Genomic DNA, 12,798 nt, shown 5'->3' with positions numbered 1-12,798 from the left:
AGAACAAAGTTATAAACAACCTCTGAAAGTTCTCTCTCTGGGGCGCTTCTCTGTTACAAACATCGCTCCTGCAATTAATGTCAGATGAACGGCAGAGTTCCCTCTCAGTTAAATGATTAAACTTTCAGGTCTCTAATGGAGATTACCAAATGCTTTTACTTATTTCCTCTCAGCTCAAATTGTAGCACCCTTCCAAGCACTGTAAAGTAGCTACTCGGGGGTAATAGGTGCTTGATTATCCTTGCCTTACTTCATTTTGCTCTTCCATATGCACTAACACATAAGGGGTGGATAATCAGGTTTTACAAAAATGTGCACTATGTAATATTTTTTCTAAAATAGTAATAAAAAACCCACAGCATCTGTATAATCCACCACAGCTTGCATCAAAAGCCAGACACAAAAAGACGATAATGACACTGATGATGAAAGACTGAGAATGTGTACATTCGCTTCTACCTCGCTGGAATCCTCCTGCTGGTTGATTATGGAGAGCGCCTCTTCGGCTGCCTGGCGCTTGGCTTCGGCCACTGTTCGCTCCATCTTGGCCCGCTCGCTGCTGATCATTTCGTGAGCCTTGCGCTCGGCCTCTGACACGGCTTTCTGCAGCTCTGACATGGCCTGCCGCTTCACCTCATTCACAGCCTCTTCTGGAAAGAGTGTGGAGACAGAGGAAGTCAAGCCTCCCGTACCTGCAATGTAGCGCGTGCATTTTTCACTGGACTGTATTTTCAGTACGAGTACACCATCGTTTTTTAAACAGGAATAACATACTCGCTGCTGCTGATTCCAAATTGCTATATGCCATTCTAAACAACCCTTTAGCATATTCACAGTCTCATTGTGCTTGTTTGTGTCTCTGTCAGGTTTTCGTTCTGCTCTCCAGTCGTTCATCCCATCTACTTCAGGAGAGAGCAGTGCTGAGTCTGAAGTTGCTGTCTGCTTCTGGCTAGAAGCTTTTTTTTTTTCCTGTTATGCTTTCAGTCAGATGCTCAGCTTCTGAGGCAGCAAGACAGGCAACTGCAAGAGACCCATAAGGGCTGACTCCACAGCAATATCTCAAAATGTGGCAACAGCAGAGACTGCAACTCACTCCCACTTTAACAACCAATGGGAGTCTGCAAAACATCTCAGTAGAAAAGCTCTCTTGCGCTCTCTCCTAGCTAAAGCGCGTTCAATGAGCTGCAGGCTGAGCTCGTCTTGATGTGTGTTTAAGTCCGCAGCGCGTGCTAAACTCAACTGCACACAAATGTTTTCGCTACTCAGCTCTCCTGCTGTCTGTATTTATTTATGGGAGAATCAAACAAAGCAACAAATTACAACAAAAAAAAATATTTCTCCAACTACAGATGAATTCAATTACTCCATCAGTCCAAACATGCATGTTTTAAATGCACACTATGTCTAAACTTGCATCACTGTTTTAACACATCTAGAAGATGCAAACTAGAAAACAAAATCTGCAATGGATTATTTCACACGGCAAAGAAAACTACTTTAACTATTCATGTTTATTTTATATTTCAAGGCCAACTTTCAGCTTAGAATATTTAATATTAGTATTTTATCATTTATTTAATATCTGACAAGATTTAAGAGCACATCAAGTCTAAATGTTGTAGGCTGACAGGATAACGGGGACACTCGTCAGCTGATTTAATTAAACTATTACGATTTCGTTCAAACACTGATTAATTTCTTTTTAAGAACCTTTTAAATGTCTAAATAGGCATATTTACATCAGTGTGTGACATATTAATGTAAAGTTCAATGTTCCTGGAAGATCTTGATCTTATATATTATAATTTGGAAAAGAATATCCCGAGGATATTCTCACGAGAACACGAGCTGATTAATCGCAGGTAATCACTCACAAAACGTGCTTTTCAGCCGGAGCAATATGTTATTTTATCCTTGTTTTGAGGAATGAATAACCTTCCGCGTGGGTGTTAAGCGGTGGAATTCCTACAGAACGTCAAAGCAAAAGGAGGGCTTTTTTGTTTGCTCCCATCAAGCCTGTAACTTGACTAATTGTGTATGCAAATCAGGCAATTTATATTTAAATTATGCATTTCCATTGTGATCCCAGAGGCCCATGTGGTGAGGGGAAGTGGGAAACCGGTAGGACACCGTGCAAGGTGCTTGAATATTTATCACCAACTGTAAACATTTTGCCCATTTCAAACAGACGTATTCGCCGCTGCACTCCATTGTGTTAAAAATCCTATTTTGCAATCCTCCCCGGGTCACATTTAAATCAGTCTCTCCTAAGCCAGAATATGAATGAAATGGATAACGGAAAATACTGAGGATAAGGCAAATAGAGTGAAAAGTAAGAGGCCCCTTTTATCTGACAGACAAAAGATAAAATACTGCTTTATGCCTGACAAATATGCTTCACTTTTTTAGTACATATTACACCGGCGTTAAAAATGTAAAATCTGTTTTCGATATCAGACCGACTGCATGCTTTTATAAAGACAGAAACATTTTCTCTCCACTGTGATTGAGGCGAGTTTTTAAACCAGGGTGCTTTTGTCTTTAACCTACTATGCTGCTTGAAGTCATGGAAATTGCCCCGGTGCCTTGTGATATATGCCTTGTGCATAGAATTGTGATTACACACCAAATGCCTTAGATGGAAGATCGAGCTGGTGAGGGGAAAGAGAGTACTGGAGAGGAGGCAGAGTCCCGATGGTGATACTCAATTCAATTTAAATGCATATTACTTGTTCTGAGTATCTCACACATCATGCTTGGTCAAGCAAGGGGACAATTTCTTTTCTCCAGGGGGTTTAAAAGGCAGATATACTGTATCACTGGTGGAGAATACAAAATCTCAAAGAGTGAACCCTCAGGTTTTCAGAGTGATAACAGTGACACAATGCTGTTTGTATAAGCTATAAAAAAATGAATGCAAGTGCTGATTTTACTCGGGTTATTAAAACATTAAGGAGTTTCTAAACTGTTAAGTAGGATAGCTGCAGTGTCTCTCATTAAGGGGATAAAAAAAGTGCCAAAAGCAAATTGAAACCAAATCTTGCCACTTTTGACAGGAGACCACTGGGCCAGCTGTAAAAGCTCCTTATGTCCCTTATTTGACTGCAATAAAATCCTTGTAAGGCCTGACATCATATTCTGAGTGTGCAGTGCGTAGTGATGAAACTTCCTACAGAATCAGATATAGATAACCTGACTTTAATGCAAATCTAGCAAGGTTTTGTGTTGCAGACAATAGACTACACTGGGATGAAAAGGGGAGAGAGCAGGTTTAAAGGAGCCTTTCTCGTTCATCTACCTAAACATGGCCTCGAGTTCCATAAAGCATAAAGCCTTCAGACAGATTAGGGGAAAAATAGAGGAACTGTGTTTACGTGCACTGATCAGAGGCATGGGAGTGCTGCTCACCAGCTTTTTTCCAGATCTCTTCAGGGACGTAGCCAGAGACAGGCCGGTGCAGGAGCTCCCGGTGAATTTCTGGAAAGACACAAACATACAGACGTGGTAACCAGAGATCCATCAATGGCATAGTACACAAAACTGTGTGTGTGTGTGTTAACATTTTGGCTTTTTTTCTATGTTCCAAAGGACTTTTTGAGACCAGTGCAATGAAACTGACTTATTATCAGCCAGTGTACACATATTTAATGTAAAAATAGGGGGCCTAGATTTGAACTCTGGGGGACTCCACACGCAATATTATTAATTCATAAAATACAACAAAGATCTTACAGCTAATAATAATTAATTTTGGACTCATTTTAGATTTGAGCTTCTTTAATAGTGGTTTAAAAACTTCCGAGCCTTAAGCCTCGGATATATTCCATTGCAGACAGGGACAGCTGGAGACCCAACAGTCATTTCTGTTTTACTTCTTTGAAGTCTCCTGGCTGGGCACATGCCTAGTTGGCACATTGTCATATAAATTCTCCACAGATAAGTCTGTGTGGTCACAAAAACAGGCAGGCACATGGAGGTCTGCACAAACCCTCTCAGAAGGTTGCAGAGTATAATCCTTGCTTTAAGAGACCTAACAGACTGCAAGGTAATGCACATCAGCTGACACCTTTAGAGTCTGTATTTAATATAGATACCTTTAAAGAACAATTAAAGTTGCACAGATTACACCAAAAAACTGAAAATCAGTAGTCTTAAAAGATGAACAACAAGCTTAAAACCGGCAGACATGCATATTAATTATAATTTAACAATAATACTTCGGGCATGTAAGTGAATCCATACCTGAAGTTGTGTTTTCTTGTGCTGCAGGGCTCTGCTGCCTTGACTGCCCGCTAACAGCGCCTTTCTTCTGCTCCTCGGCATCGCTGTATCGTCGGATCCAGTAGTTGAGCTCCTCACGGTCAGCCTCCTGGCACCGCCGCAGTACCGTCAGTGAGCGCCTTGTTTTTTCCACCATGTCCATGATGCAGTTGAGCAGCTGGAGGTGACAGGGAGCAGACACAGCGCTGAGTTTACACATAGACAGGATGAATGGGCTGGTTTGAATTCAAAGAAGGTGTCTTTGTCAAGGGTAGGGTTCGTCACATACATGTAATTTCAAACATCGTTTTGACTGAGCTCATAAAGAAACTTAAAAGCATCCAAACTTTAATAAAGACTCGCCACAAGATCTGCTAGATAACAATTTCATACGAACTGATACTCAGAGAACTTACAAAGACAAAACTGTAGAGTATAGTAATAAAATTGTTATTACTTTTCTTACATGGTCAAGGTGCTTCCACTCCTCAGCCCATTCTCTGTCTGTCAGCCTGTGGTCAATCACTTCCTCCTGCCTGGTACCTGCATGCATACCTGCAAGAATGAAAGATAGACAAATAGATGGACAGATAAACAAACAGCAACTCAGCATGACACAATCAATTACTCCATCAAGCCTTTGCTCCCCTTTTCATTTGAATTCAGTTTGGCACTCTTTCTCTATTCATTTCTTTTCCCTGCTCCCACACTCCCCCTTTTCTCTGCTATCTCCATATCGCTCTCCCACCCCGAGGGCAGGACTCAGATGACTGAGCTTCTCCTCCAGTAAACATCCATCACAAGGTGAGACATGCTAAATGTGTCTCCTATTTTTAAAATAGAGCCCAAGTCATTATCACAGCTTCATCAAGGCCAGCTTTATGCAAAAAGAAAAAAGGATCTAATATGATGATCTCACATCTAAATGTGCGTCTGCGGAGTGTTAATGTATCTCACTTTTTATGACGTCTGTGGCTTCTGAGTCTCACTGATTATAATGATAATCTGATTGATTATTGTAATAGTTATTCATCTCAGTGGACTATAAAGATATGAGAAACCGGTGAAATGTATGTAAAGTGATCTTGTGCTCTGAGATATACAGTCGTGTACACAAATGTAATCCTCAGTATCCTCACCAATGGGCCTTGCTCTCTCCCGGATCTCTCGGTGATTAGACGCCGGGTGTCTGTAGGTGTCGCGGTAGTGATGGGCAATGGCCATGTCGTCTAGCCTGTAGTGCTGTGGAGGGAGTGGGCCTGGGTGAGGCAGACCATTGGGTTGGTAGGAGAGTCCATTGGATGGGCTGAAACGCTGGGCAGGACTTATAGTGCAGGGCCGTTTGCTGGGGTGAACGTCCGGATGCAGAGCGCTGTCTCGTTCAAAGCCGTTCTCTTTGGTTCTGAGTGGAGATGCAGACAAATGAGTAATGTGGCTGTCGTTGTTGCTTAGACTCTTTCAAACAGTGACGTGGGATAATTTCCTTATTTAATAAGGTCGTAATTTTTTTCTTAGTTTCTTTTTTTTTTTTAAGTACCGGCAGCATTTTTCACTTGTTTTAATATTTTAGACAGAATACAGGGCCAAAGCTGGCATAAATCTTTGCTGTTATTACCAAGCTCGAACAATTTCTAGTGACAGCTCTGCAGATAACAAAAGGCTTCCTGAGGTGCATTGGATTGGGAAAAAAGGAAATAAAAGAGAGGAGAGCGGACGACACAGGAACAAATCAGTGTGATATTTACATCACACCTATTTTGTAAAAATAAGTGATACAAAATGTGTTTGTTACAGTTATTTCATACAAGAGCCAGACCTGAAGCATATCAGTACAACAACTGGTCCGCCCCCTTGTGCTGTTGGAAATATTTGAGTCCAACCTACCAGACAAAGCACTTGCAATGAAAGGCTACTTTTCCTGGATTCCTTTTGGAATTTTTTTATTGAAAACATGTCTATTCACAGACACACACACAAATAAGCCTGAATGTGTGTGCTCGCATGCTTGCATACATACTCACACAAGTAGTTTTCAGGGGATCAGGTGGATTTTTGTTAGCCTGCTTCCAAAGATTAATGTGGCCAGGTGTGTTATTGTGTGAGCACGCTCTCACACGTGTGCTCTGTATGCCTTTTTGTGTGTGTTCTCACTTTTGTCACTTCACAGTTACAACTTGCCAACCTCCCCCGCTATCTGCAGTCCACCAGTTTCCTCTCTCTCTCTCTGTCTGCCTCTCTCCTCTCCGTTCCCATCTCCCTCTCTCTCTCTCTCTCTCCGATGAACAGATTGAACTTCTTAATGAGCTGTTTTTATGGGCTCCTAATGCTCATCCACAGCTCTCCATATGCTCTTTCCCTTGCATCCGTCCATCTCTCCGTCTCCCTCGACTCATCCATCCACCCCCACCCCCCCACTCTTTTCTGCCCAGCCTTGCTACTGCAACAATATTTATATCTACAGGCACTAAAGTATACGCCTGTGAACACATTTACAGTCACCTGTGCAATACCCCAGTGTGCACGCCCTGTTAAACGATACACACGTGGTAATTTGCGCGCTTATTTTTGAATACAGTTAAAATTTTCTTTACGGTGATGCGATTAAAAGGCACCAATTTATATTTTTAATATGTTTATTTAACTTTAAATTTGAAACAATGCAGGAATATTATTTACTGACTAGATTTCTTTTGGAAGGAAGAAATAGCCTGTTGTGTATGATTATGCTGTATGCCACAGATGGAATTAATATTCTGGAAATGCACTAAAATGTAATGTGCACAGAGGCATTGCTATTAGAGTACGATCATCAGTAATACTGTACTCTCAGACGATATTTAAATACTGGCTTTTTGAGCATACACAGTATCTAAGGCTATACTCTAATTTTCCTGGTCTGTTTTCTGCAGGCGATGGTATTAATCAGAATGCATTGATAGTGCATTGTTGTCTGTAATTAAGAATTCTCATTCAAATTCCAATATTCTGACACAGGCTCCAATAAGTGCAGAGCAGGGTAAGCAGAAACCAGAGGTGCTTAGCCAGCCATATTGGTGCTGGAGACTCATCTGTATGTGTTATCAGCCCATCTCCCTAGGCACACACACGCTCACGCAGAGACACACACACACACACACATACACCACACGCACGTACACACAAAGCACGCTCACACGTTCACACTGGATCCAGAATCGTGCACAAACACAGACACACGCATTCACACAAAGACTGCGTTTTCACACTGAATACAGATGCCTACTCCCCCCCCACCTTCCGCATATTCCCTCTCACATTTATACGCGCACCTTTTCTACTAAGCTCACTCCCCTATGCACCAGACGCCCTGCAAATGTGCAGGTATTACAGAAAAAGTCTGCATAGCCGAGTGTTTGGGGAAAAGAGAGGTGAGAATTATTAATATCACATTCAGCATTTTTGTCCCTCAGCAAATATAAAATGTACATTTCCGTCTCCCCTGCCTGTATTAAAAATTCTGACCCCCGGGGATTTTATTTCACAAAACAATACATACATTGTAGTCTGCAGCTCCCACATCAGATATATGTTCACAAACTCCAGTGCAAAAAAAACCCAGTTCTGTATGGGTCTGTGCATGTCTAATAGACTTTGCTGCAGGCTTGTTAGCCTCTGTTATTCTGATTAGAGAAGAGTGTAAAGCCAAACTCTAGATTTATAGTCTGATCTTATGGTTTGTTCATATCGCAGCTCTATCACCTCAAATTTGTTTTACTGGGGCAGCAAATGAGCTACATTCTTGAACATGCACTTACACACACCATTGGTCTGGATAGATTTTTTCTGTGCCAGACAGAGAGGAAGATAGCTTTTCCCCCCCTTTTTTTACGGCGCTGTGTGTTTCTGGATGGAACGTCTCAGTGCTTGTCCATTAGAGCAAGGAACATTGAGTCATTACCAAAGTCCGTGACAGCAAACGGATGTAATGATTTGGCTGGGGTGGGGGGAGTTGAAGTGATGTGGAGACTCGTACAAACACAGGCACACACTTTGTACTTACACACCCGAGCAAGCGTGGAAATAACTTTATAAGTTTGGAATCAAAAACACACAAATCGGAGGGCTTCATACACATTCAGTGACACATCTATTCATGCTTTTCATTACGGCACAGCTGTCTTCCGTCTTTTTTCCCTGCGTATGTGTGCCTGGGTGTAGCCAGGTCTACTTTTCCCATCTCATGTTCTCCTCAGTTCTGGCCCATTAAGAGCAGAAGCCAGGAGCTGAGCTGTCCAACGGAGCACATCATGAGACCCGGTGGCGCACTGGCAGACGCTTCCCGTACATACATTTGCACATGACACTATTGCCTTGCGTTAGCTCAGCTTGTGTCTGTGGAGTAATGCAGGGGCGCATGGGGATGCAGGCATCCTCAAAGGGATTTATGCATGAGCTCAAACAATAGAGGGTAAAAAAAAGTTTCATCCCAGGAGCTGGTAAATGTATAAGCTCTACCCACAAATTCCAGCTATCCTCTAAGAATTCCAACCCAAATCAAGATTTATTAAACACTTAAAATGATGAAATAGTAATATTTGAGAGTGATGTTCTGGTTTTATGAGTCACCCACCTGTCTGGTGTCCTCCTTTTGCCGTTCTCATTCACATCCAGCAAGAGCTCTGAGGAGTCTACTGGGGAGGTGGTGCTGGTGTCCAGGAGTAGCTGCTCATGCTGGGCCAGGTACTGAGCCGGGTTCTGCTTGGCCAGCCTGGCACAGTGCAGCAGCTCCCTCTGAAGGAGCGGCAGGTTGGCCTGCGGGAGGAAACAACACTTGATTATTACGGGAAATTCACAAGAATGCTGATGACTGTTTCCTGAGAGCTCAAAGGAGGTACAAGAATGTGAGGAATGCGTGCCTTTCAGCCTCACAACATTTATAAAGACATTTTCAGGTAAGTCTCCTTTGGTGAACAATCATTCAGACTGTGAGCTGGTTACTGTTTACTAAAACTTCTTATCTCTGAAACACAATATTGAAACTTTGGAGGTGCAAAAAGTGATAAAAATGTACTAAAAGTAATAAAAGTGGCACTTATGACTTACAGAAACACTATGCTCTGCTCTGAGTGCTTTACGTTGTAACAAAGGTAAATGTAATCATATTAATGCTCAGGAAATGTAGACAACACACAGTCCTACCACCCGACATGTTACCATCCCACACAAAGAACTGAATCACACATAAAAGCCAATGTCTTATAAGATTTTTATTCCAAATACCACTTTATTGTAAGAAGAGATCCATGTCTCCCATACCATCTCACCCCTCTTTGCTCATTATTCCTGAACCACCGCAGCTTTCTGAGACCCAGAGTGCATTAGCGGCCGTAAAGTCTCTCTGTGGCATAAAATTTTAAAAAACACAGCAGCTATTTTCAAACTCTTTGGCATACTGTAACAAGGGGGTCTACTTTCTTGTGTGGAGTTACGGGGCCATGCAGGTATGCGAACATCGACTTCAAAGACATCTGATGGCGTGCATTATGAGGCAAGAAGATGAAAGTGTTGCGTCAAGCAGGCTTAGAATGAGAGTGGGGGCTATTTTGGCGAGGCACATCACAAGAGCCTTTGGAGAGGCCATCTTTGCAAGTTTTAGGTCCGTTAATCTTTGCTTTGTCCTCACTATCATAATCTCTCTCGCAAGTCTCCTGCTTCTTTTGTGGTTCCTTTCCTTTTTGTTTTTTTTTGTTGTAATCTTCCTCACAGTCTTCACTCCTTTGTTCTTCTGTTATTGTTTTATTTATATTTTGATATTGCTAGGGATGATGCAATGATCGGGGACCATTCTTAATTTCGTTGTTCTCATGACAATGACAATAAAGTTTCTGATTCTGATTCCTGCAGCTGCACACAGAAGTAACACTACCTGAACTGGGCCATGTTTTGTTTAGTAGTATTAATGTTGTAATCACATGAAAATCTCTCTCTAGTAATTGGCTGCAGTAAGAGAAATGCCAGCCGCTGGCCTTCGCTTTACCTGCCCGAGTTAATGGTCCGTTAATAGTTTATGATCATAATTACCCTCTGGAAAAAGGAAAAAAAAGAGAGAGAGAGCATAAAATAAATTGCTTTGACCCTGGTGAACTCATCTTATATTAATTAGAGGTCATCCTAATTGCCAGAGGAGATGTGGGATACATTAACAAAAAGACTGAGTCAAGAAATGCAGACCACTGAAGAGACTGGATCATTTTTCATATGATAAAGTGCGGCGATTTGCTTCCGCATACTTATGTTAACCAACATCTGCACTTGTACCAAAAAAAAGGGGGGGAAAAGGCACATTTCAAGTAATGTTCAGCAGCCACAGCTAAATTCTACTTGGGGTGATTTATTGTTCAAATACTGCTTTTGTCATTTTGTCAAACGGTGCCAAAAAACAATTCAGAATATGCCACATTTAGGATGTGCTGCACTTCATCAACTTTCTGTTCTCTCTGTATAATCTGCAGTTGGAAGAGAAAGGTGACTTCGTTTTTTGCATGTCTATTTTGCCCTATTTCAATTATTTTCTATCGCAACAGACTCTCTCCTTCTCCTTCACTCTCATACACACACACACACACACACACACACACACACACACACACACACACACACACACACACACACACACACACACACACAGCTGTATGTGTTTATTCCCCCGTCTCGCAGCACTACTCACACTTGAATCTGACGCAAGAAAAAGAGCGAACTTTAAAAAATGGCACAACTTTAAGTGGAAGGCTGAGACGCATTCATATCTTTTAAGAATCGTGTGGCCCGCATCTCGCCAGCACATCACATCACAGCCATTGTGTGGTTTATGATTGCCTCCTTCCAGTAAAGAATCCCAACCAATTTGCGGTTTAGCATTAAGAGAAAAGGAAAAAAGAGTTGAGTGAATTCGAGAGGGGGTGGGTAGTTGGTGGGATTGACTCGGTATAACATTAGCGTAATGAAAAACCTTGAGCCCTGACATGCATTGTTGCAGCTGTGCTTCGACGCACCTATAAAAGCTCCCCCACACCTCCAGTTGCTCTCTGCTACCATATGGTAGCTGGCATTAAAGGCCCCGCAGTGGGAAGACACTAAAATTAGACTGGGGAGAAAGAGAGGGGCTGAGAAGGAGCGATGGAGGAAAAAAAAAAGAGAGTTGCATCTTTGATTCCGCAGCCATCCCAGTGATACAATAACCATCTGGCGAGGAGAGGAAAAGGGAAGGAGGGACTGGAGGATGGATGGAGAACAGTAGATAAACAGAGAAACGAAAGGGATAAGGACAGAAGGAGGCAGAGGGAGAAAAAAAATCTTTCACAAGAAGCGAAAGAAAATGAAGAAAACTTAAGGGCAAGGGAGTGATGTAGGAAAGAGAGGGGGTGGATACAAAGCTCCTGTTTGTATCGTTAACAAAGAGTAATGGCAGTTCTAGTGGGACCAATTTCTGCTGCCCATAACCACGCTGACCCTTGGTGGATAACATAAACTTGTGAATGTCAGTTGACACATGCACACATCTGCAAATGCAGATGTGAGTGCACCATGTAAAATGAGAGGCTATTGTGTTGGGAAAAGATGCCGCCTGTGTTTTCAAAAGTAACATTTACCCATCTGTCACTCAGAATCTCTATTAATTCAAGTTTTTTTTTTCTTTTTTTAGATATATCTAACCTTTATAAGGCAGAATCTGTAGAGAAATTACCAGATTTTTGGTACCGCAACCTATGGTCTGATGATGATTTAGTTTTTTATTTGCTTTTAAAAAAAAAACTGAATAGAAAAAGCTGATTTGCATTCATAAACAATGCCCAGACGGGAAGTTTTGATCCGGATATCCGCTGGCTACATTGGAAGCACTGAAATATTCACCATTGTCCCCAGAGATTAGTCATGAGACAATAGCGGATGGGTTCCCAGATTGCTCAGTTACAAATAGCAGAGAGTCCATAAGAAAGACTGATGCAAATCAAGAAGAAGACTGGAGAAGAAAACAGGAAAAAAAATGGAGCTTTTTACCTTTACAGAGGTGTGCAAAAGAACAAAAAATGAGTGATGCGTTAAATATTACACCCGTCGCTGCTCTCCATCTTTCAGTAGCTCACTGATATTGATCTCCACTTCACCTGGACCCATTACATGGTCTAACCTTCTGCTGCTCAGTATAAACCTCAGTCTCATTTGTCATCCGTGACTATCATAACAAATCACGCTACTGCCCCCAGTCTCAGCCCCTAGTTTAGCCTTCAGAATATGCACCAAAAAGCACTACATGCACCTATCTCACACAAACCACACATTAAATAAACATTATTCCCTTTGTGGATACAAATAGAAATAATTTCATCTCCTTCACTTTTATCTTCCACACTGTGATAGATATGAGAGATATGCTGTTGTGACTGAGGGAAGGGCACAGATGCTTAAGAAAGTGTTCTTTCCTCTAGTAACATACCATGTTAATGGTTGAAATGCAGCTTAGTGGGAATAAGGGAAATAATGACAAAAACAAGCCAAAGA

General features: G+C 41.8%; 1 protein-coding gene across 4 annotated transcripts in view; it reads right to left on the bottom strand.

The window, feature by feature from the left end:
• The window catches only part of runx1t1 (RUNX1 partner transcriptional co-repressor 1), a 57,011-nt gene that overhangs the window by 4,646 nt on the left and 39,567 nt on the right, over positions 1-12,798 (bottom strand). The window contains exons 5-10 of one of the 4 annotated variants that reach the window (XM_085445292.1): positions 8,870-9,051; positions 5,400-5,662; positions 4,718-4,815; positions 4,243-4,438; positions 3,409-3,477; positions 460-692 (exon numbers count right to left, since the gene is read on the bottom strand). In XM_085445292.1, coding sequence (XP_085301418.1) covers positions 460-692; positions 3,409-3,477; positions 4,243-4,438; positions 4,718-4,815; positions 5,400-5,662; positions 8,870-9,051 — 1,041 coding nt within the window. The remainder of the gene's footprint in view (positions 1-459; positions 693-3,408; positions 3,478-4,242; positions 4,439-4,717; positions 4,816-5,399; positions 5,663-8,869; positions 9,052-12,798) is intronic. The other 3 variants (XM_085445293.1, XM_085445294.1, XM_085445295.1) reach the window with 3 other exon arrangements.

This window comes from Copadichromis virginalis, linkage group LG22, assembly GCF_057382275.1.
Source record: "Copadichromis virginalis isolate Kocher_CV1m ecotype Utaka linkage group LG22, C_Virginalis_male_GT1.1, whole genome shotgun sequence".
Classification (NCBI taxonomy): domain Eukaryota; kingdom Metazoa; phylum Chordata; class Actinopteri; order Cichliformes; family Cichlidae; genus Copadichromis; species Copadichromis virginalis.
This window is presented reverse-complemented; position numbering and strand designations above follow the sequence as displayed.